The sequence below is a fragment of the Beta vulgaris genome, chromosome 4 (genome assembly GCF_026745355.1).
Source record: "Beta vulgaris subsp. vulgaris cultivar EL10 chromosome 4, EL10.2, whole genome shotgun sequence".
NCBI classification, from domain to species: Eukaryota; Viridiplantae; Streptophyta; class Magnoliopsida; order Caryophyllales; family Amaranthaceae; genus Beta; species Beta vulgaris.
In genome coordinates, this window is record NC_079205.1 from 6303539 (window position 1) to 6327150 (window position 23612).

The 23612-nt window shown below is 35.8% G+C and overlaps 2 protein-coding genes across 6 annotated transcripts; one reads left to right on the plus strand and one right to left on the minus strand.

The window, feature by feature from the left end:
• Positions 1 to 3461: 3461 nt before the first annotated feature.
• On the plus strand, positions 3462 to 22319 carry LOC104907082 (ankyrin repeat-containing protein ITN1). Of its 5 annotated transcripts, none has more exons than XM_010695952.4 (7): positions 3462 to 4301; positions 11763 to 12329; positions 13724 to 14275; positions 18207 to 18718; positions 19103 to 19276; positions 19727 to 19780; positions 22150 to 22319. In XM_010695952.4, exons 2-7 carry the CDS (start codon positions 12242 to 12244, stop codon positions 22198 to 22200), a joined length of 1431 nt encoding a protein of 476 aa, XP_010694254.2. In that variant the 5' UTR covers positions 3462 to 4301; positions 11763 to 12241; the 3' UTR covers positions 22201 to 22319. The 5 variants fall into 5 exon arrangements, with proteins under 5 accessions (XP_010694254.2, XP_048498648.1, XP_010694253.2 ...); XM_048642691.2 differs by having other exon boundaries at positions 3463 to 4301; positions 19103 to 19619; XM_010695951.4 differs by having other exon boundaries at positions 3470 to 4301; positions 19103 to 19615.
• LOC125496450 (secreted RxLR effector protein 161-like) lies at positions 7463 to 7894 on the minus strand. Its single transcript, XM_048641905.1, has one exon. It carries the CDS (start codon positions 7892 to 7894, stop codon positions 7463 to 7465), a length of 432 nt encoding a protein of 143 aa, XP_048497862.1.
• Positions 22320 to 23612: the final 1293 nt, after the last annotated feature.

The window sequence follows — 23612 nt, forward strand, 5'->3', positions numbered from 1 at the left end:
AAAGGTTATTGGGTTACTTGTGTATTAGGCTGGGATGCTAGGTATCTGGGCCCTATCATGTTGTTATTTAGCAGATTTAAGGTTCAAGTTAGTTTTTTTTTTTTTTTCAAAAAAAGGTCCAAGTTAGATTGAAAATCAATATATAAAATAGTAACTTAAAATTTACCAAACCTGTTTGTGAGCTGTTGAGCGGAACTTTATTAGGCCCAGGCTTGGCTCGTTAGGGTGTCGAGCCGATCCTGTACTCGAATCGAGCCATTACGAGTCAAGCTTTGACCTAGCCGAACTCGAATAGTTTGCGAGCCACCCTGACTCGATAACACTCCTAGTTGAGACCATTAGGATCAGTTTTTTCTTCAATTACCCTGCAAACTCATGACTAAGTTTTTTTTCTAAAGATAAATTTCATTAATGGAAGGTCAAACGACATCATAGGTTTTAAGGAATAGCAAAATATAATTAAACAAGAATAAATCAAACTCTGAAATTATAAGGAACCATATCCACTAAAGTAGCCCAAACCTCTTATATTTGCTGAATCTGCAGCTATTAATGGATTCGTTTATCATTTTAACATAGTTTTTAGAGAAGAACATTAGGATTATTTGTCAGAAATTACTTTTTATAACCACTTTTTTTTTTTTTGTGAGAAACCATCTTTTTAAAAAATTTGGGAACCACAAGAAACCACCTTTTTTTTGTTGGAAGCCACCACTTGCCGGGATTAGGTGGTTGACCTCGATTTTCAGTCGTTGACCATCATATAACCCATTTTGTTCTAGATTTTCACCATCGCTTCCGCCATCTCCCTTCTTCTGCTAGCATCTTCCTCCCTCGATTTTCTTTTTTGCAATTTTAGAGCAAGGGAGGAGGAAGGGAGGAAAAGGAAAAAGAAGAAGGGGTGGGAAGGCTGCGGGGGGGAAGGGGTTTGCAGGGGGATGCGAGAGGGGATGGGGGTTTGCCGGGGGATGCGAGGGGGTTGTCGAGGGATGCGAGGAGGGAGGGGGTAGCGGGGCGATGCCAGGGGGAGGGTGGGTTGTTAGGGGATGCCAGGGGGGGAGGTTGGGTTGCTGAGGGATGGGAGGGTGGGGATGGTCGTGGGGAGTTGCGGGGGGCTGGGGATGTGCGTGGGGTTAGGCGGCGACGGTTGGGGAGGCATGGGGTTAGGGGTGGTGGTAGTTGGGGAGTAGGCTATATGGTTGTGGTGGTGGCAGCAATGGTGGCTTGGTGGTGGTGATTTTTGCAGAAGAAGGATAAAGGAGGAAGAATGGCGAAAATCTGAAAAAAATCGTTTCTATGATGGTCAATGCCGGAAAATTTGGGTCAACGACCAGACTCTGGCAAGTGGTGACTTCCCACAAAAAAAAAAAAAAAAACCAAATGATTGCATGCCCAATTTTTTTCAAAAGGCAGTTTCTAAAAAAAAAAGTGGTTATAAAAGGTGATTTCTCATAAATTTTCCAGAACATTATTGATCTAACAATGTTGACCGCATTCGAGTTTTCAATACCTTCATGTTGATAGTCTTGAACTTCAACCAATGAGAAAAAATTCTCATACCTAGAAACAAATAAACAAGACTCACAATTCTCGCAGAGAAGAATGAGACCTCCATAACAGAGATAAAACGTAGCAGGGATCAAGATACTCTCATAAAGAGAAACTAATTTATTTAACAAAACAAGAAAATAAACTAAAAATTGAAAACAAACTGGAAAAGGGGCTAACCATGGAGGTTTCATCCATGACACCCCCTCACAGATGCAGAAGGGAAAATAAAGAGAAGAAGGCGTGGCGAAAGAGAAAAAGGGAGATTAGATTTTTTTTCATGACTAAGTTAGATAGGGACCACTTAAGCCTATGTAGTTTAATTTTAAATATGATCTCCTTTATTTATGAATAATTGTAAGGAAAAATTAATTCCCATAATCCAACCTTTGGATTGTTTGCTCAAATTAATCCACCTTTTAATTATTTTTTAATGATCCAACCTTTTAGCACGATATGCTCATATTGAGCCGTAACTGTTGAAATAGGTTGGTTACCACTAGAATAGGTTAATTGGACACGTGTCTTTCTCTAATTTGTTCTAATCTAATTAATCAATTTTAATTAAAATAACTAAAACAAAGAAGCACAACCACACCACATCAGCCCACCCAACAACATCTCCTGTCCCACCCCCACCATTGCTAACAACCCTATACCAGGGTGGTGATGTTGACGATAAGGGAAATTTGGGCTTTTCAAAATCCCTTAGGTTGCTCCTTTTTTCATGATAAGTTTCAATTAATGGAGTTTCTAGTTAATTTGGAATTGCTTGTTTTAGGACAGAATTGAACTTTGAGGAAAGGAGCCATTGATAAAGGGTCATTAGGAACAAGTTCACAGAGGAAAAAAAAAGGAGGAAGCACTTCTTGGGTTCGTAAATCATGTACCATTATTGTAGAACATCAAAATTAAACATCTCAAATTCACCAAAACAATTTTAATTTATGTCCAGACCTTGATATGTCCACAAAATAACAAAAACTTAATTTAATTGCAGCATTCATATTAAAATTTATAAAAGAATTCATTCAACATTTCAACCAAATTAATAGAGGAGTGAGAATAATCAAAAGTAGCAATTGAGGCAGATCTGACACCAAAGATGAGGGATAGTCATTGGTCACCGGAGGTCGAAAAAACTATTAGTAAAGGGTGAGAATTAAGGTCGTAGGGGGAGGGTCGCAACCTCTTAGGAGAGAGGGGGGAGCTCACAGAGGTGGGGAAGGGAGGGGGTGCTCAAGAGGTGGGGAGGGAAGGGGGTGCTCTTAGGTGGCGTTGTGGCAGGGAGGGGTACGGGTGCGTGCTCGCAAGTGGCGCCGTGCTTGCAGGGGATGGGGAGTTAGTGAGTAGTGCGCAGGGGGTGGGGGCGTTGGCGAGTAGTGAGGGGTGGTGAGCGGGAGCTAGAAAGTGAGGGAGGTAAGAGAGAGATTAGATTAGAAAATAGAAAAATGGTGAAAAAAACAAAAGGAAATAAAAATAAAAAATCTAATTTTACAATTTCAACAGGTTATCGGTTTTAAGACTCAATACAAGTGGATCGTGCTAAGAGGTCGGATTATTAGAAAATAATCGAAAGGTGAGATTAATTTGAATCAACGGCCTAAAGATTAGATTATTAGAATCATTTTTTTTTTCCTTTTTTAAATTTCTTTTATAACTATTTGACTTATAAAAATTATTGTCGAGATATATTACTCCATAATTTTACCTAATTTGTTTTTAACTCTTATGTGTAGCAAATTTACAATCCAACCATAATCACACGTGTTTCGACTTTAAAAGAGAGGAGGCCGAGTAGGGTCGCTTGAGTTTAATATTTCCTTTATTGGGGTCAAGTCTCCGCAATCATTCAAAACGAAAACATACTCTTACTCGACGCGGCAAGTAAATTTGGCATTTAGTTTGTCAATCAGCTCGGTAACTTCTTAGGAAATGTGGTTGTATAAGGAGTCAATATCTTTTTAAAATGTATTCAAATTTTAATCAAGTGATCACTGAAAACTTGAAAGGCAATATCTCTTTACAATTCAGTGGTTCGTTCTTAGAGCAATAACAATAGCAATAGCAAAACGCGCGTTGTTTCATACAACATCCCGACTATCAGTGCAAGAACATGAGCATGAGCAACACTATGTCGATGGATGCGCGGTTGGAGAGAGCAGCGAGGTGTCGAGATGTGAAGTTCCTGAAAGAAGCTACGGCTTCTAGGCCACGCGAATACTTCCTGCGCACAGAAAGTCAGGGATATAACATCTTCCATGTCGCAGTGCGTGGGTTGGTGAGTATTCCCTTCATTGAAGAGTTAGTAGAGAGATTGCCGAAACAAGACGTACAACTTCTTCTCTCTCAACAAGCAACACCAAGGAAGTGGAATCCTCTTCATTTCGCGGCTTTATGGGGGAGTCTTGAACTGTTACAGCTCCTCCTTAGTGTTTACCCATCATCATTGTCGTCGTCGTCGTCATCATCGTCATCTGAAGAGAGACCATGGTTAGCTCGCGCTACTGATGGCCGAACTCCATTGCATTCATTCCTTGAATATAATGAAGAGAAATGTGGATTGGAAATATTGTCAAGGGATCTTAGAGCATTTTGTGGAATAGTTGAAGGTTGTGGTAACAGTCTTCTCTATCATGCAGTGAATAGAGGTTTTAGCAGATTTGCTCTTAAGATCTTGAAATCCAATTATTCTTTCAGCGTTAGAGGCCTGTATAGCTACAATCCCATTCATGTTATGGCCAGATGCTCAGGTTAGTGAAATTGATGTACTTCTTTCATAGTTTTAAACAATTTTAATTTACAATTTGCTAGTATTAATGTGATGCACTTTACCAATAAAGACAAGTAAAGTTTTGACAACTTAGTAAGGGTAAATTCTGGCTGAAGTAAAAGCAACTACTTTTGAAGTAACCGAAAGAAAAACAACGATTGGAGTGGGAGAGTTAGAGTCGCATTTCCTTGGCTTGAATATCTCTATTATATAAGCCAAGGGAGGAGGTGTGGTGTCTCCATTTGAAATGACTAGAATACTCTCTAATAAATTAAAACGTTTTTCTTATCATAAATTTAAAAATGAGAATCAATGCAACTTGCCATATGGAATAAGTCAAAAATAGAATATGCAATCACCATTAATAACTTGACTAGATTGACACTATCAATTCACGAAATTAATTAAAAATCTTTAATTAAAAAAATTTAGTGATATATCCTGACAATATAATACTTCGTATTTACAATATTCAAACAATATATAGTTTATTAATATTACAATCGTTAAAGACCTATGCTAAAAATCTCGACCAAATTTATCTAACAGTTAAAAATCGGCCACCTTTAGTTCAAAAAGATAATAACATCTACAAAAAAACCTAAATAATTTAAATCACTACCAAAATAATTTTAGATTAAAAAAATATATGCCTAATAATCGTACATAAGATTGTCGACGCACGCATCGCGTGCATATGCGGCTAGTAAATATGTAAATCTTTTTTAAGAACCTAATTGAATTTGTCAAAACTTGATTAGAATTTATTAGACTTAGTTGAAACTTATAAACATATGAATTAACTATTTCTTCATCCGTCCCATGATGCAGTGCTTGTTTCTCTTTCTGAAGGTCAAACTTTTTGACCTTTAAAATATTTGACCAAACATTCTCATCTATATATACAAATAATATACTCATGTGTGTTGGTGTTGTTGTTGTTGCCAATTATCAATAATCTAGATATAGCTAATTACTTCTCATCAATTATATCTGTTATCTATACTTTTTAAGTTTTTCACATTAATCTGTTACCCAAAGTTCTTCTCACTTTCACATAATTTTTTTAGGGGTTTCTCATCCTCATTCCTCACCTTATTCTAACTTTTCTGACCTTCCTTGTCTCAGTACATAGGCTCACTAGTTCTTTTTTTTTTTTTTTTTTTTTACAAAGTCACTAGTTCTATCACAGCATACTAAAGCTTCCAAACAGATATCTTTCTTACCGAAAAATGGGGAACCATCTATGTCTTAACTCTGCCTTCGCTTGCTACTTCCTAATTTGTTTTTTTCGTTTTGTCAAAGACGAATTTTGATCATGTTACTATGCTATTTTTTGACTATTAAGAATTAACGTAGGCTCCATATCATAAAAAGACAGAAGAACACGGGGAAGTTGACGTAGAAGAGAGTGAGAAAGTAAGGCCATTTTAATAAAAGATAAGATTCATTGCCGATAAGGCTCCCCCACCTAAATTTTAGCACGCAATTTATTAACATACTATTACCTCCTTTTCTAAACACAGTGCAATACATTGGTCTTTTCTGGATGTTAATACTTACAATATTTTATCGACAAATTATTATACTCTTTTTATTTCTTTTACTGGCAATAATAATTTGGTTTAGATGTTTGCTAATATATAACTTTAAGCATCAATATCCTTAGTTATTATAATTAAAAGTTAAAAAAAAAAAAATCAGATTTTCGTAATATTACATTGAAATCAATCTAACAAGATTCCAAATGAATATGTTTTTTCTTAACTATAAATAACCAAAGATAAATTAAATAGAGTTTGTGAATAGTGTGTTAGAAAATGACGATCACAATGGCAAAAAGAAACCGATTTCAAGGCTATGCCGTGGTAGGAGACCACTGACTTGAAAGCAATTACCGCTCGACAACGGTGGTAATCGATATGGCCGAAAAGCTCCCCAAGGTTAACACATCAACCTAAACTGTCACCACTAACAGAGTAGGCTATGGAGATTAGCACGTACCCAGGAAGAGAGAGAAGAGAAGACAGGGAAGAGAATGATTTTTGTGTGTTTGAACTGATCATAAGGTACTTATTTTATACGAAGAAATCAGGCAAAAACGGAAGTCCGGGCGGCGGACGTGTGTGATAGCAAGCCCAAACCCATGCATGATATCCAAACACAAAAGCATCTCAAGTACCAACTCAATAAGAATAAGGAAGAAGGGAATATATAAAGCAAGGGAGTATTCCTTCCCACAAGCAATGTGGGACTTTTATTGAGAAGGAGGCCAGACCTTTTCAAGCCTTGAAACCAACAATCCCCCACAAAGGCTTTGAAAAGCAAAAAGAAAATTCTGGGTAAGGAAAGGAAAGTACTTAAGCATCAATATCTTTCAATTTGAACTGATGCATAGTGAAATGAGGCAACAACTTACTTTTTAGTGAGTGAATTTCTCTTGAACTCACCAGAGTTCCGTTGAGACCCCCACAACACATACCTACCTTAAGATCGTGCAGTCTCCGCGATACATCACAAGCGCTTTATAGCCATGCGCATTCTTAAGGTCTCATAAGTGCTCTAGAATAAAGACAACCAAGTCCTTCATAGAAGGCGGCTTAACCTCCACACTTACGTAGGTAGTCCATCAAGCATATCTCAATAACATCCACCCCGAAGGGATATGTAACCATTAAGAGCAAAAGCTCAACCTCACAATATAAATCCATCAAGTGCGTCTCAATAGCACCACCAATAGGGTACGGATTAAAAAGGCACTACCATACGTCATAGGGATGAGAAATGTAATGCAAGTTAAGATTCTATGGCTTCAGTTGACCTCAAACAAGTATCCACTTAAAATTTCAACTAATGGGCTTTAGCCCGGCCCCATCCCCCTAGACGACTTTAGGATAACTCTCCTAGATAACCCCTTAGTAAAGGGATCTGCAAGATTTCTTTCGGACCTTACATAGTCCAAAAAAGCAGCCCATTTTTCAGGAGTTGTTTGACGACTCCATGTCTGATCCGTATGTGTCTCTTCTTACCATTGTAGACACTGTACTTAGCAACACCATTGGCTGTTTGAGAATCACAATGAAGAGAGACAGGTGCACCCTGTCCTCCCCATAAGGGAACATCAGACAATATATTTCTCAACTATTCAACTTCTTGCCCTGCCAACTCGAGGGCAATGAACTCAGACTCCATGGTGGAACGTGCTATACAAGTCTGCTTCGAAGACTTCCATGATATAGCACCACCACCAAGGGTAAACACATAGCCATTAGTTGAACTGATCTCATCATTATCAGATACCCAATTTGCATCACAAAATCCTTTAAGTACAACAAGAAATTTAGAGTATTGCAGACAAAAAGCAACAGTTCCTTTTAGGTATCTGAGAAGACGATGAAGAGCATTTCCATGTTCATTACTAGGGATATGAGTATATCGACTCAATTTACTCACTGCATAAGCTATGTTACGTCGAGTACAATTCATGAGGTACACCAAACTACCTATCACTTTCGCGTATTCACTTTGAGAGACACTTTCACCTAAGAGCCTGTACAAGCTAGCCCTCAACATAAGGCCCAAATATGTCAGAAGGGCACCAATTTAAGACAAAAAGAAAATGGACGTAGTAATACTCATTAACTGAATGTTTGGAGTAACAAGATACGATCTCCAAAGTCCAATGTTGTAGTCGGTAGGTTGCATGCTCGAACTTAGGGATGGAAATGGATCGGGTTCACGGCGGGTGGAGCTTCACCCATATCCATCCATCACCCGCATAAGCCATCACTCGTATCCATCCATCCATCATCCACAAGGTGAACGGGTTGGTCGGATGGTTAGCGGGTGATGATATATATAACAATTTTTTCAAAAAATTATGCCATAAGATACATATTTATTAATATTTTCAATAAAAATTTTAATAAAGTAAAAAAAACATGTGTAATTGATAGTATGGATGATGGGTGGTTGTTAAGCGAGTGATAGGTCGGGTAACTGGTGAAAAAAATCTCACCCGTATGGCCGCATCCAACCCGCATCCATCACCCGCTTTTGATCCATTTTTTCGGGTTTTCACCCGCTTAATAAAACCGGGTTAATCAGGTAAACTCCAATGTTGTGTTTGTGGGCAGCTTTTAAGTATCCTCCGTATTTTGTTGGAGAAAACCTCCTTTTCCTTTTGTTTTTTATATAGTTTTTTTATGGCAATTCTAGTTCTTGTATCTTCAATTTATCCTTTGGAAACTTGTCTATTAATATATTCCATCCTTTTATACCTTTTATTCTTCAATAACTTTTAAGTTGTTGTGGTTAGGACTTTAGGAGCGCAAGCGGAAGCAAATAGTGATAATGAGAAAAAAAAAGTAAAAGATGGACAAAATAAGTGAAAAAACATACACTATTTAACGTGAAAAAAACCCTCAAAATAGGTAAAAAGATCGACGACGAAGAGCACTAATTATCCAATGTATAAAAAGTGTTTGAGATCAGTACAACCCCAAAAGGTAACAAAATTATGATATGACTCTCTAACTAATATTGGATTTAGTTCTCAAAGAGACTTGGTGATCTCCCGAAAGAGATATATATTTGTATTCTCTCTAAGAGCTAATATGCGTGTATGGTACACTTGGTACATTTGGTACCAATGTAAAAAGTCTTTGCTAAGTGGAAAATTATTTATAGTACAAGCACGCTTGGAGGTCAATTGCATATTATTACAAGTCTTAGAGCCCAAGGACATCAAAATTTTTGGAGGCCAAGGATCTTCAAAGGACTTGGAGGTCAAGTATATGCAGTGGCGGATCCAGGATCTGACCCACGTGGGTTCGGAGTATTTCGAAAAAAAATCTGAGATAAATTAAATCAAGATTAGAGTTGCTTATGCACTAGGTATTACTCTCCGATTTTTTTTAGTTGGCCTGCATCTTTAGGCACAAACTTTTAGGAGAAATATGTATGTTTGTCATAGAAGGAAAGAGAAAATATTATTATACTGACATATTGTATCGAAGTTAATGTTGTGGGGTTAAGAAAAATAGAGTGAGAAAGTAAAGATTAATGATGGAAAATGGGATTGATTGGGGATTTCGGGTGAAAATTTTGAAGAGATAAATGATGAAAAATGTTCTATAAAACTTTAAACTAAAAGAAAACTAGAATAAAATTAAAAAATAGCTCTACGTGGATTAAAAAGAGAAAACAGAAGTAACATTGCATTAAGGAAACCAAAATATTAAATGAAGGAAACAAAAGCTGGAAAACTCTTCGTGGACTTAGGCTCCGTTTGGTAGGGCGTAAAACGTTTTCCCGGAAAACTGTTTTCCTCTATTTTTAGTTTTACATTGTTTGGTTGGCAAAAGAGTGTAAAATCATTTTCCCTTGGGGTAAAATTACTCTCCCAATGATGGAAAACCATTTTCCTTTCAAAATGAAGGGAAAACTATTTTCCTTCTCTCTTGTACACTCTTCTCACTTCCTCCTTACTTTCCTTTTCATTTTCTTTTCATTTCATCATTTTTCTTACATCGAACCAAACAATGGAAAACTAATTTTGGAATTGTGTTTTCCATTGTAAATTGTTTTCCATGAAAATCATTTTACACTGAAAATGTTTTACGCCCTACCAAACGGAGCCTTAGGAGTCGAACCCGCGTGAATTCGGTTGTAAATATGCGGCCCATCAAACCATTGGACTAAACATTAAAACAATAACATAGAGCGACGCAGAAAGGTTATAACGGGTTTTTTTATCTCGATTTTTCGTTGATTTCCTTCTTCTTTCTCTCCAGATTTTTGTGGGTTCAGTTGAACCCACGCTGGATCCGCCCCTGAGTATATGATATGTGTGAATTTCTTCCGAGGCTTACAAAGCAAGCTTGAATTAATTAATGTGGGATTTGTGACACAAACCTAACATAAGTTTCCTCTCTATTTTGTTGGAAAAACCTCCTTTTATTTCTTTTTATTTTTTATATAGTTTTTTTTTCATGGCAACTCTAGTTCTTCATTTTATCTTCAATTTATTTTTGGAAAAATTATTTTTAATAAGTCAACCTTTGGTTGAACTTCTCAAAATAAGTCAATCTTTTGAAAATCTTAGAATAAGTTAATCTTGTATTTACTTCTGCTGTAAACGAGTTAATAACATTGAAATTATGATATGTGTCACATTTTAATAGGATGACATTGCGATTTAACTCATTTATAGCAAAAGCAGATACAAAGTTAATTTATTCATAGTTAATCGAAAAGTTGACTTAATTTAAGAAGAACATGCAAAGGTTTATAATAATTTTTCCTTTATTTTCTGGAAACTTGGCTATTTATATTTTCCATCTTCTTTAATACCTTTTTATTTTTCAATAACTAGGTGTCTTTTGCCTTTTTTAACCATTCCACCTTAATAATTATTCATGTCATCATGTCCATGTGAAACGAAAATGTCCGTTCAAATAAAACCATAAGTCATCTTGACGCAGTCAGAAACTATGGAGATTAGCAAGCACTAATCTCGAATTAAGAACAAGCAGATTCACAAGCGATGAATCTGTAAAAACTCCGGAATCCACCAGAAAGAGTATAAACTCTATGATATTATTAAAAGTCAAAAACTGCCTCCAAACATTGACCTAATAATGTTTAAATACGTTAAGCAAAACCCTAAAACGAGATTAAGGAAATAATTAAATTCGGAAATAATTAAAAAGCTGATTTCGGGCCTTAAACGGACCCGGATAGCCTAAAACGCCCATACGTCACAGCATAGCGGTGAGTTTGACTCGTTGGGCCGTTCCGCTTCCGAAAAGGTATTACAATAGTCAATCGGACTCCGTCGGCCCATTTTCCGCAAAACAGTTCAGGCCTTTTTCCGCTAGTCTGCCTACGTCACATCTATATTCTACATGTACCTTACAAGTCTATATAAAACTTTAATTTTTTATATGATTTTTTTTTCATTATTTTACCAATATGTAAAATATCTAAACTTCTTTGATTCTAATTATAAGATAAGGGCTACTATTAAAAAAGGTTGTTTGATTATTAAAAAAAGATGAAATACATCTATCTCAAAGCTCTTAGATGTGCTTTAATAAATAGCAAAGAGCTCCCAAATAGTTTAAGATGGCCATGCTTTTTACTCCCCACTTTTCATAATTCCTCAACTCTCTCCCCTACTTTTTTTTACTTTTGGCTTGGTTCTCATGAAAAGTAAAGTGTGTACATTATTTAGAAACGGAAGTAATATGTCTTTTGCTATTTTTCGGTTAGTACTCGGTTTAGTAGGTCTAATATTCAATAATTATATTTTAGAAAAAAACTCGATGAAGTCAATTGTTTAATCTGTAAATTGTGCAAGAACTACACTTAATTCTCTCGTTGGAACCAGTTTCTGGTCCCAATTTTTTTTACCTGACGATATTTGTTATAACTACAGAAGAGGTGTGGAAGTTGTTGTACAATAAGTACCCAGAAATGCTGCACGTAAGAATTGAAGACGAGACCACGGTGATCCATGTGTGGGCAAAGGAAGGCGCTTTACGACCACTTCTATCGCTAGAAAAGACTATTGACAATAACTCTCTTAAGAATTTGTGCCGATTAGAGAACAGTTATGGTGACACCCCTCTACACATTGCAATTGAGCATGAAAAACAAGATTTTGCATTGTGTCTTGTGGAGATATGTGGGACATTAGATCCCCCGCTATGGCAGTGCAAGAGTCATTCTGGAGTTACACCAATAGACTTGGCGCTGGATAAGTGTTGGGAAAATCTAGTTGTGCATTTTATTTCTAACTATTCTTGGTCATATAAAGAGACTAATGATTGTTGGAAGAGGCGGCTTAGCATTGCTATTGAGAAAGGAATGCATAAAGTTGCAGAATAGATTTGCAGTAATGTTGATTTACAATTGATGGTTGGTGAATTCGTCGCACAATCTAGCAATCTCACAGAAAAATCTAATGCTCAGAATGTCTTGCACTTCATGCTGCTTTGCCCAGGTGAGAATCCTATTCGTAACTTATTGTAAGTGCGTCAATCTTATTCTTCGTTTAGAATTAGTTGCACCATTTGTAGTGTTTAATATTCATATTTTGTACTTTGATTGTCTTTGATGATTTATATTTTAGGAAAAACATAATCATATGAGATCTTGTTAGATTCGTTTCAATGTATATTATTTTAGGAGCAGCTTTTTATAATTTTTACTTATTGATAATTAGAGATATTAATGTTTGAAATAATGCATTGGCAAACATCAAAACATGAAATGGTGCAACTATTTTTAAACGGAGGAAGTATATATTATAAGAAGAAGTTTAAGGATGACAATGAAGCTTGAGTCTGATTCATATTTGAAATGTCTAAATGTGAATTGCATTTTTGGATCAGACTGGTGTTATTGGACATGAATCAGGGGCCGAGCTACATGGGAGCTGGCAGGGGTCCGGCCCTTGTGGCCCACCCTCGCATCCCATGTATTATAAGAGTGACTCCGGCAGGTTTTTAATATATATTATACTCCCTCCGTTTCAAAATATAGTTCCCATTTCTATTTTGGGAGTCAAATTTTAAAAATTTTGACCAAATATTCTTACTAATGTATACAAAAAAACATATTCATGAGGGGTCTTGTTAGATTCGTCTCAATGTGTAAATTTGTAATATCAACTTTTATATTTTTTTACTAATAAGAAATAGAAGATATCGTAGGTCAAAGGTACGTCTTGGAGACTGTGTAAAATGAAGAAACTGTATTTTGGGACGAAGGGAGTACTAAATTGCTTTTTCTACACATTGATGATCTTGCTTGAGTGATAAAGTAGGTTGACATAATTAAATTATTACATGAGGTCATGGACGAAATCTACAACAGAATAAAACAAGGAACATCAAATCATAACTACGGCCGACATAATTTTGACACAAAACCTTCAGGTGGTGTTATGCCTGACAAACATGCTAAAAATCCTGCTACAGGAGGAAGCTAAAGGTTCGAAACTTGAATTTCCATCTTCAACTTCATGTCTTTCCTTTGGAGCTCTTAAACCTAGGAAACTTTGAACTCTTTGTAAGATGAGGAATATAGAGAAGAATCTTGTCAATTTAATTCATAAGTATCATGATTCAATGAAAATAAATGATATAGAGATTTATAAATATAGAGCCACATTGCGCCGAGAACTTCCATGTCTATACAACCTTTAGTCATAAATGTACTTTAAGTAAATCTATTTGATGCACTGTCCTCATCCATTTTATTTTAGCATTAACTGTTTGTTAGATAAACAAACAAGATATTTCAATGGTCTAATTGTGCGCTGGAAAGAGTAAAAGTCAAACTGTTGCATTTATAAAAAAACAAAGGTTAGTAATATATAAATTGTTATTGCAGAACATATATGGAGATTGTTATACCAAAAAAATCCAGAAATCATACATGTAACCGGCGAAAACGGAACCTCGATACTCCATGAATGGGCAAAAAAAGGCGAACTATGGCCGCTTCAACTGCTAGAAGAAGTTAGCATCAAGTCTCTGGAGAAGTTAAGCCTTTTAGCAGATGACAATGGTGATATTCCACTACATGTTGCCATCAAGCATGATAATGAAGAGTTTGCTTTATTCCTTGTGGTGAAATTATGTAGGATACAAGAGCCCCATCATTTGTGGCGACAGGAGAATAATGATGGGTTTATACCTTTTGATTTGGCGCTACATCATCATTTGGAAAATGTAGTGTTGCATATCATAGCAAAGGATCCTTGGACATATAAAGAGCGTAGTAGTAGAGGAGAGAGTCGACTATTCATCGCTGTTGAAAATGGAATGGATCAAGTTGTGCAAAATATTTGTGGTTATGTTGCTGCAAACTCCACGCGATTGATTATTCCCACTGCAAATGACGATGGTCGAACAATCATGTATGTACTTTCAAATTGCACAGGTAAGAATCTAACTGTTTTTTAGGTGTCATTCTTGTTTTTTTTTTTTTTCTGAGTGCTAGTGTCACCATCTTTTAGCTTGTTTCATGAGAATAAAGTAGTGCGTACACGTCGATGAACTATTTCTAGATACACCCACGAAAATTTTAAGATGGCGCAGCATGCTAAATAGGCGCAACACATCTGTTCTTGCACATACGCAAATTAGATCATACACTACACACATAATCGTGATGTGCATCAGGCTTTTGATTAAAGTTCTTTTCACAGAAAAATTGTCAAAAATTACCTTTTACATGCATTCTTTTTAAAAAAACTACCTTATGTTATGTTTATTTTACAAAACTACCGTGAAAAAACTTTAAAAGCACTATCAAATTTAGAATTCCCTAACCATAGTTAACTATTGCCTCCAAATTCCTCTAATGTGAGATTACAAAAGTACCCCCTTGCATACCCTAACCACCCTCTCTCTTCTCCCTAACCTCATCCAGCGAATTCATTCATACGACTGCATTCAAAGTCATAAACAATGGCAAAAACATTAGATTTAATTTTACAACATAAAAAAATTTCATTTTAAAGCACACAAGATGCACACTTGGTGCAATTATGCTAGCAAATCACGTAATCCTAAGTCAATTGTACGCAGTTTGCTTCAAATTTACCCCAAAATTAGATACTCAATACGACTGAAAATAAGATGAACCAGAAGTTAGAATTACCTGATTGAAAGATAAGAGCATAAGGTGGAAGGAAAACAATAAAGAGAGAAAGGCATTGGATTTATAGAGGGGAGAATCGTGTGAAAGAAGAGGGAAATCTCAAAAAATGGAGGGATTTGGAGAGAATAGTTAACCATAGTTAGGAAATTCGAAATTTGATAGTGCTTTTCAATGTTTTTCTATTTATAAGGTAGTTTTGTAAAATAAACGTCACATAAGATTTTTTTTTTTAAAAAAGTGGCTTTGATAATAATAATACCTTTTTTTATTATACATCCGTGAGCTTTTCTATCACACTACTTTGTCATTCTGTTACCATATGTTGGCTCTGTTTGGCATTACTAGTTGAAAATAAACTGAAATTGATAAGGTGCTGGAACTGATAAGGTAACTGATTATTTTAATTGTTTGGCAAAATTAGTTGATTAAATTGATAAATTGTTTTGGCAAATTATTGTTGTCAAAATTCAAATAGATTTTCCAAAATTCCAGTAACCTGATTTTGAAAAGGGATATTTTTTAACTTAGCATTTAAGTCATTTTAGCCACCTGAAATTTTATTTAGATGCTCTTCAAACACTTCTAGTCATTTTAACTCCTAAAATATGTTGACATCTTATCATTTAAGGTAGCTAAAATGCTTCCTCAAACGGAGCGGTTATTCTAAATACTCTACATAGTATGCTAGCGTTGGCGCACACATAACAAATAATTGTGTTTTTACTTCACGCGCTAGTGCACTGCGGTGTTCTATGATTGCATCAATTGTAAATAATTGAACTTTGCTTCTTAGGTAATATCTATACACGTCAAGGACTCATAATAATTTTTGTAATCACCAATAAGTAAAATAATTGCAATCTGAAGTGATCTTTATGTTCGATTCTAACGGTGCATTAGTTGTTGAAACTAGTGCTCCAAAATTAGTGGAATAAGTCCTAATATATTTTTTTTTGACATCCATAAGTCCTAATATTTAGGAATTAACGATTAGTTGGTAGTTTTATTTTACCATGATTTTACAAGTGCCCAATGTCTCCAACGTTCTAGGTAGCACTACCTTTACTTTTAGGAAGTGTTAGTTAGCTTATTATGCCAGATTATGGACCTATTCAGCATAAGCTTTTGTGATAGTTTTTAGTGTTTTGATTTAGTCAAAACACTAATTAAAAAAAATATGCATGTTTAGTCAAGTAGTGATATGAGTAGCTTTTAGTGGTAGAAGTAATTTTTGTCAAAATCTATAATTTTTAGTTTTTTGGGTATTGTGTAGTGTATAAATTTCATATTAAAGTTTGTTTGAGTTGTTGACTCTTTACTTGTTAAACAATTACTTTGACAACTTCTTTATCGAACATCAATATTTTATACCGCACCTCTTACACCTATACAATAAGTAATAACAAAAATTAGCACAATTAATAGCTACTCTCACAGCTAAAAGTTACTACTATAATTGCCGTTGTCGAACACGCCCTATATATCATTCGCAGTTGATACAAGATGTATCATGTGTGTATTTTCCAGTCTAATCTACATTCCCCTTTTACTTTGCTTATTTTCCTAGTTAGCTCTTTTTGTTTGTTTCTTTTTCTTTCCTAAGTACGTTTGGCTTTAGCTCAATTTGCTTTAGGTGGCTTTGGCTTATGACAAAAAATTGATTGTCTAGTTATTTATAAAAAAGTATTATTTCCTTTGTTCTTTTAGTTGACCCATTTTCTATAGGCATACTTGTTGAGATATTAATTTGAACATTAATATATCTAACTATCAATAATGAAGCAAAGATTACAAAAAGTTGATATTTGAATAATATACATTGAGATGAATCTAATAAGATCGTACATGATTATATTTTCCCTTAATACAAATTACAAGAAGAGATAGTCAAAGTCATGTATGTGAATAGTGTCAAAAGTCAAAATAAGTCATCTAAAAAAGACAGACGAAGTATGTTGTAATGTCACTGATCATCTTCCAGACTCCCATTAACGACTTTGTTAGGATCTTTGGATTGTCTATGGTTAAGGCTAATATTGTCACGCTTGAAATGGAGTTATGGACTTATGGTTTCATATAGCTGATAGTTTATTAGAGTAGAGAGGAGATTAAATAATATATGGAGAAGTTTTGCATTATACTTACTCAATTAATCTCAATACAATAAGTGCCTTTTATAGGCTTACAAAACACTACTAATAACATGTCCACTACTTAACCCACTACTTTTATCCCACTAAATAGACCAGTATGTAGACCACTACTTGTTAGTCTACTAACTAATTATTAGCAACTAGTCCTACCTATTAGGAAAACTATTTGACTAGTTTTGGAGCCTAATCCAACACACCCCCTTGCTCCAAAATTTCTAAGAGGCAAGATTAAACATTGTGTCACAATCTTGCTTGTTCGTAATTCTTCCCGTATGATATATGGACCTTCATTTTTTTTAAATCTTCATGGAGTACTTCTCTCCATTAACATGGAAGCACTTCTCTTCCTACTATAATGCACTTCTCTTCCTAATATAATGCACTTCTCATTACCAACGTCACATTTTCGGAGCACATCTCTCCGCACGACTTTGTGAAGCACTTCTCTTCACCACGACTTTGTGAAGCACTTCTCTTCACCACTTTGCATATAATCACAAATATTTTTCTTTTCAACCACTCTTGCCATGGTGGTTTGCCCGATATTATTTTTCACTCATAAAACAGAAGATGGCCTGCAATGGCTTACTTCTTACTTCCTCTCTTTTTTTTTTTGGCCTCCAAGGATCTAACCTAAAGCTCTTGATACCATGATAGTTTATTATAGTAGAGAGGAGATTAAATAATATATGGAGAAGTTTTGCATTAAACTTGCTTAATTAATCTCAATACAATAAGTGCCTTTTATAGGCTTACAAAACACTACTAATAATATGTTCACTACTTAACCCACTACTTTTATCCCACTAAATAGATCATTATGTAGACCACTACTTGTTAGTCTACTAACTAATTATTAGCAACTAGTCCTACCTATTAGGAAAACTATTTGACTAGTTTTGGAGCATAATCCAACAATAGCGATGGTTTTTTACAGCGATGTTTTTTTTTTTTTTTTTTTTTCTTAATTTCTATTGTATTTCATTAGGAAGATTTGTGCTTAATTTTAGTATACAAAAATGAGTAGTCTGATGATGTCTGAAATATTTATGCAGAGACGACTGCCAAGTTATTGTTGAAAACATTTCCACATCTAATCACCGAGCTTGACCAGAATGGAAAGAGACCTATTGATATAGCATCAGAATTTGGTGTTGGATGGCTTACAAAACTATTGATAACAAAAGACCCTTCCTCAATCGCAATTTCGCCGAATGTTTGGATTGAATTATGCAAGAGAGGTCACTTAGAAGCTATTGAAGCTTTTATAATACATTACGATGATTTTAGACAGCTTTGTATAGAGCAAGAAGAGTCACCCTTACACTGCATCAAACTGACTACTTATCAAGACTATGAGAAATTTCTAGCAATCCCATTGATTTGGGAGATGAAAAATAGACGTGATTATGATGGTAAAACACCTTTGCATCGAGCACTTGAACGTGAAGATATACTATTTGCAGAAGTACTACTCCAAAAAGGCGTTAATCGCAGTATCAGAGACAAACGACGTAAAACAGCTACAAAGTTGCTAGCACAACTATGTGACCAATATTACGAGTGGGTATGTTTACTTCCACTGCTCAAAAAAAAATTTTGGTCACCGATGACTGTTTGGCAGTGCTCATCTAGTAGCATTGTGTTCTAACAACTATATATATCTCTGTTACTCAGACACGGATTAATAAGTGTCTACTCGGATATGGGTGTCCAAGTGTCCGACTCACTCGGCTATTTTGTAGAAAAAGTCGAGTTTTTAATTTAAAACGAAGTATCCAAGTAAAGTATCGTGTCGGATGCAACACGACACGACACCCAGTTTTTGAGGTAAATGAAGGTGTCGGAGTAAAACTGATATATATTATGTCTTTTTTTTTTTGCAAAATTCTTTTTATTCGACCCTTGGATTTGAAAACCAATTGTTCTATATATATTTTGTTACTTGTAGGAGGAGATGTCTCAACGCGTTGGGATCAATCCACGGCTAAGAAATTTGGGATCATCAGCGGGTGAAATGCGAACTACATTATCAGTTGTGGCAGCTCTTTTGGCAACCCTAACATTCGCAGCAGCATACACAGTCCCTGGAGGATTTGACCAAAACAGTGGAGAAATCATCCTAGTAAAGAAGAAATCTTTTATAGTATTTATACTTGCTGACACTTACGCAATGTGTTGTGCCATGTTCGTGTTATTCTGCCTCATATGGTCTATGGTTTGCGATGAAGATGAATCACAGCTATTGATTGATCGAAGTGTGCTCGTACTTGTTCAGTCTTTTTATGGCACATTGGTTGCGTTTATGACTGGAGTATACACTGTCATGCACCATAAGTCATTATTTGCTGCCATTCTAATCTGCGTCATGTGCTCACTTGTCGCGATTTCATCAAATAGGAGTATCTTGTTTAGAGTACTTGATAAGTTAGATAAAAAAGATGAAGCTCGAATCAAAAATAAGGCAGGTTTTGTTGTTCATAAGATTTTGAGTGAAGTGGCTTTTAGTTTTGTTAGACGGATAATATAGATTAAACCCTTCTAATTTCGTCTCTTTCTTTGCATACTTTTGCAGATTTGGGAAGAAGTAGAGGTCAAGCTCACGGGACGACAACGATTTTGCTTAAGGGTATATATATTGCTTTGCTTCCATACTTTGTGGTTTAGATTTTAACAATACATGATCATCAATGAATTGCTTAATAATTTCGCTTAGGGTTTTTTTAACTACAATAGTACAAACTTTTTGCCCGTTATCTCAACAATAATACAAATTTTTGATTAGTTTTAGGTAATATACAAATAAACTTTTGAAAAAAATATTTCCAATAGGACAATGTAACCTTTAACCTACAAAACAAGTAAGTTTTTTTTTAAAAAACCCCAAAATCTATTTCTCTCTCCTCTCCTCCCCTACCAACTGAAACCCCACCCCTCCCCAACCCTTACCCCCACGGACGAAACCACCAGTCCACCCTCACCACCCCACCACCACGAAACATCCAATCCCAGCCAGCCCAGCCTCGAAAACCACCCCTTCCATCTTTCACCCCCGAAATACACCAAACCCAGGCACCCCGCCTCTAAAAACTACCAATCCCAAATCAAACCCAACTCATCCTCCCCCATTCGAACCAAACTCCTCCTCCTCTCTTTCCGCTGCAAAATCCTAACCTCATCTTCAGAGTTAACGCCACCTTTCACGCACAAACATATCCTCTCTTTCTTTCAATTCGCCGTTGTTCGTTACTTCGATCTTCTCTCTTCCGCTCGCGCGCTGATTTTGATGTTTCGTCCGTGGGGGGAAGGGAGGGGGGTTGGGGTAAGGTGGGGGTTTCAGTTTGTTAGGGGAGGGGTGGTTTCGGGGTGGGGGAGTGGTTTCAGGGTTTTGTAGGTTGGAAAGGGGCCAGGAGCTAAAGTGGTGGGGGTGGTCGCTGGAGGGGGTGGTGGTGGTCTGACGATCAATAGAGAAAGTGGTGGTCTGGTGGTTTGGTGTTGACCGCCAATTATGGGGAGAAAGTGTGGATATTGGTTTAGTGAAGGTGAAGGAGAAAAGGAGAAAGAAAGGAAAAAGTTTTTTTTTGAATAAAAATTTAAAACCCAACCAATGAAACAATGACACATGTCCAAGTTTATCGGTTTATCAGATTGCATCAGGTTTTGGACTACTACAGGAATTTTGTTACAAAGTTTGAATTATTAAATAACAATTGAAAGCTTGTATTATTGTTGGAAAACGGGCTAAAATTTGTATTATTGTAGTTAAAAAATTCCTTTTGCTTATTAGAGTAAAAACTCATGTGCTAGAAAAACCGTAATTCTCTCAAAAAGTTCCGAGAACATATTAATATGTCAGTCAAAGGGCAATGCTATAATAAAATAATAACAACAATAATTCTGAACTCAAAATTCGAAAATAGTGTTACACATAACACACTATTATGCCTTGTATAGGTTGCACCATGCACCTAGTGCCTTATGTCATATGATCATTTGGCCTACAAGACAGTGTCATGTGTAATGTTAAAAAAAACTAGAACAATCTGCAAAATATCATTTAAAAGATATGATACCTAGAAAAATTATAAGGACAGACATATTACATAGCTAGGATGGTCTAGGTTAAATTAATTAGAAAATCTACAGAAATAAAGATTTATTATCATATTAAATGAAGAAAAAACAATCAGTTGAAACACAAACTATACGTACGATAAATATCAGTAGTGGGAAAAAAGCTGACCTGGTTCGATTAAAATAGAATTAACTAATATGGAGCTGAACCGGAGCGACTGAGAGTGGAGTTGTGAAAAAAAATTAACTGATCCGGTCCACCACCAGATTAATGAACACTTAAGTGATCCGGTTTGGAGCACAAACCACATCAATTATGTAAGTTAACATACCCGAGTTTAAGCTCGCACCGGATCAATTAAGTCCAATTTGAATATTCTTTTTTTGAATATGCGTATAGAAGAACCTCAAAAATGAGAACCTGATTAGATGCATCTTGGTCTAACATAACTCTACCAAACCCCCTAACAACCCTTTGCTTTACTCACCTTTGCCTCTATGAAAGCAAATCATACCATCATCAACTCGACATCATAAAGACTCAACATTTAAGCCTAAATTGAATTAAAAAAATCACATTAGCAATCAAGGATGAAATGGGGGTTTATAAAAGAAATTACAAAAATAGAGGATAAAAAATTTCCCATGGCTGCTTTGGATCTGACGGCCTTTATTGTGCATTGACTGAGCTTGTGGTATTATCGTTAACTTATCATTGTGTCCGTCATTATCTCATGTCTGCTATCGTGGTAGCCGACATGAGAGTTGGGTTCATACCATACAACTTTTATCTCCAAGCCTTACTTCTATCGTCCAGTTCAATCATGAATCCAAAACACATTTTGCAAATATACAAACAAACTAATAACTACAAAGACTCTTCTCTTCTATTCTTCTTATCTCCAAGCCTAATTTCTTTTTCAGGGAAATGCGGGCGGAAACTCGAAGAGAAGTGACCCTCTTGAAAATGTGTAAATCAATTTGTGATAACAGGAAAAGAGAAAAAGTTCCAGTTTTGGTAGTGATATAGATATATGTATATAATATGTACTCACGTTATTAATATATAGTTTATGCATTGTCTCGAACCATCATATCGCTCTGCACAAGTTTGACTAAAGAGTTAAAAAAACAAGTGATCTAATGACAAGCAATAATTGAATTTTTGGCGAAAAAAGGTGGAGCGAGAGGACTTCTCAGGAGATCATCCATTCTAAAACTATTCTCATTCAAGTAAACTTAATTGTGGAGCTCTAATGGAATCTGGTGCGTTAGTGTTGGTATGATCGCACCCAGAGGATTGGGGTGTATCGTGTATTTTTTTTATTTTTGCTAGGTAAGTAGTAATATTATTAATCAAATCAGTTACAACCAAAACAACTCAAGGCCAAACAAACCAACTAGGTTGGACCATTTGAGTCAAGAGAAGTTCAACATACTAGTCATCTTACAGATTTACATACCACCTCTCGTCCTCCCTAGAAATATTCATAGGCATTACAACAGTAATTCTCATCTAAACATCATATTTAATTCTTCTAATAGTACTACTAATACTAGGAACAACTTGCTCCCAATAGCCGGTATTTCTACTTTTCCAGACCTGATACACCATAGTAGCTCTGCCAGTCATAATCACCTGCTTACGAAATTTGGAGAGTCTGTTTCTTCTAATCCTTTCGCAAATCATACTTACTTCTATTGCACTTGTTCTGAATTCTACCACTGCTTAATATGAGTAAAGCAAGCATTACTATACACACAATTAAACAACAGGTGTTGATGAGTTTTAGCTTGTGCACCACACAACAAACATAAATCACAATTACTGATTTCTATCTGTGCCAACATGGCTTTTGTTTGCAGCATCCCTTGCATTGCAAGCCACTGAATAAATCTATGTCTAATGCTCAAACGATTCCACACACATTTAGTCTATTCAATCTTAGAATTTGGATGATAAAGATTTGGCTGTTTGGTTGTTGTTTTCATTACCATCTGCATACAAGCATTTTGGGAAAATTATCTTGTATGGTAGAGATGATTTGAGTATTGATGATGTTGGAGATGGTTTGAAACAAAGGGAGTTGATTGATAATCAATTGACATTTAAATCATCAAACTCTAGTGATGGCTTGTTTGTTAGGGGTAGATCAAATGATGTTGCATCTACTAATCAAGGGGGGTAATGGTGGTAAGAATAGGGGACGTTCTAAGTATAAGAAGCCCAATTCTAATAGGCACAAGACTCATAATTATTTTCATCTAAAGGGGACATTAAGCCCGAATGCAACAAGTTGAAAAACAAGCAATCAGAGATAGTAAGTCCGGGAAAGGCAAGGAACCCATGAACTCTGCTGATGTAAGCTATGTTGATTCCGATAGAA

Bases quoted from the DNA above. Each gene is read 5' to 3' on its own strand.
- LOC104907082 (XM_010695951.4), top strand. From the start codon at position 12,242: ATGGTTGGTGAATTCGTCGCACAATCTAGCAATCTCACAGAAAAATCT. The intron at 19,616-19,726 runs GCAGGTTTTGTT...ATACTTTTGCAG, and splicing joins AAGCTCGAATCAAAAATAAG to ATTTGGGAAGAAGTAGAGGT. The intron at 19,781-22,149 runs GTATATATATTG...TTTCTTTTTCAG, and splicing joins GACAACGATTTTGCTTAAGG to GGAAATGCGGGCGGAAACTC.
- LOC125496450 (XM_048641905.1), bottom strand. From the start codon at position 7,894: ATGTTGAGGGCTAGCTTGTACAGGCTCTTAGGTGAAAGTGTCTCTCAA.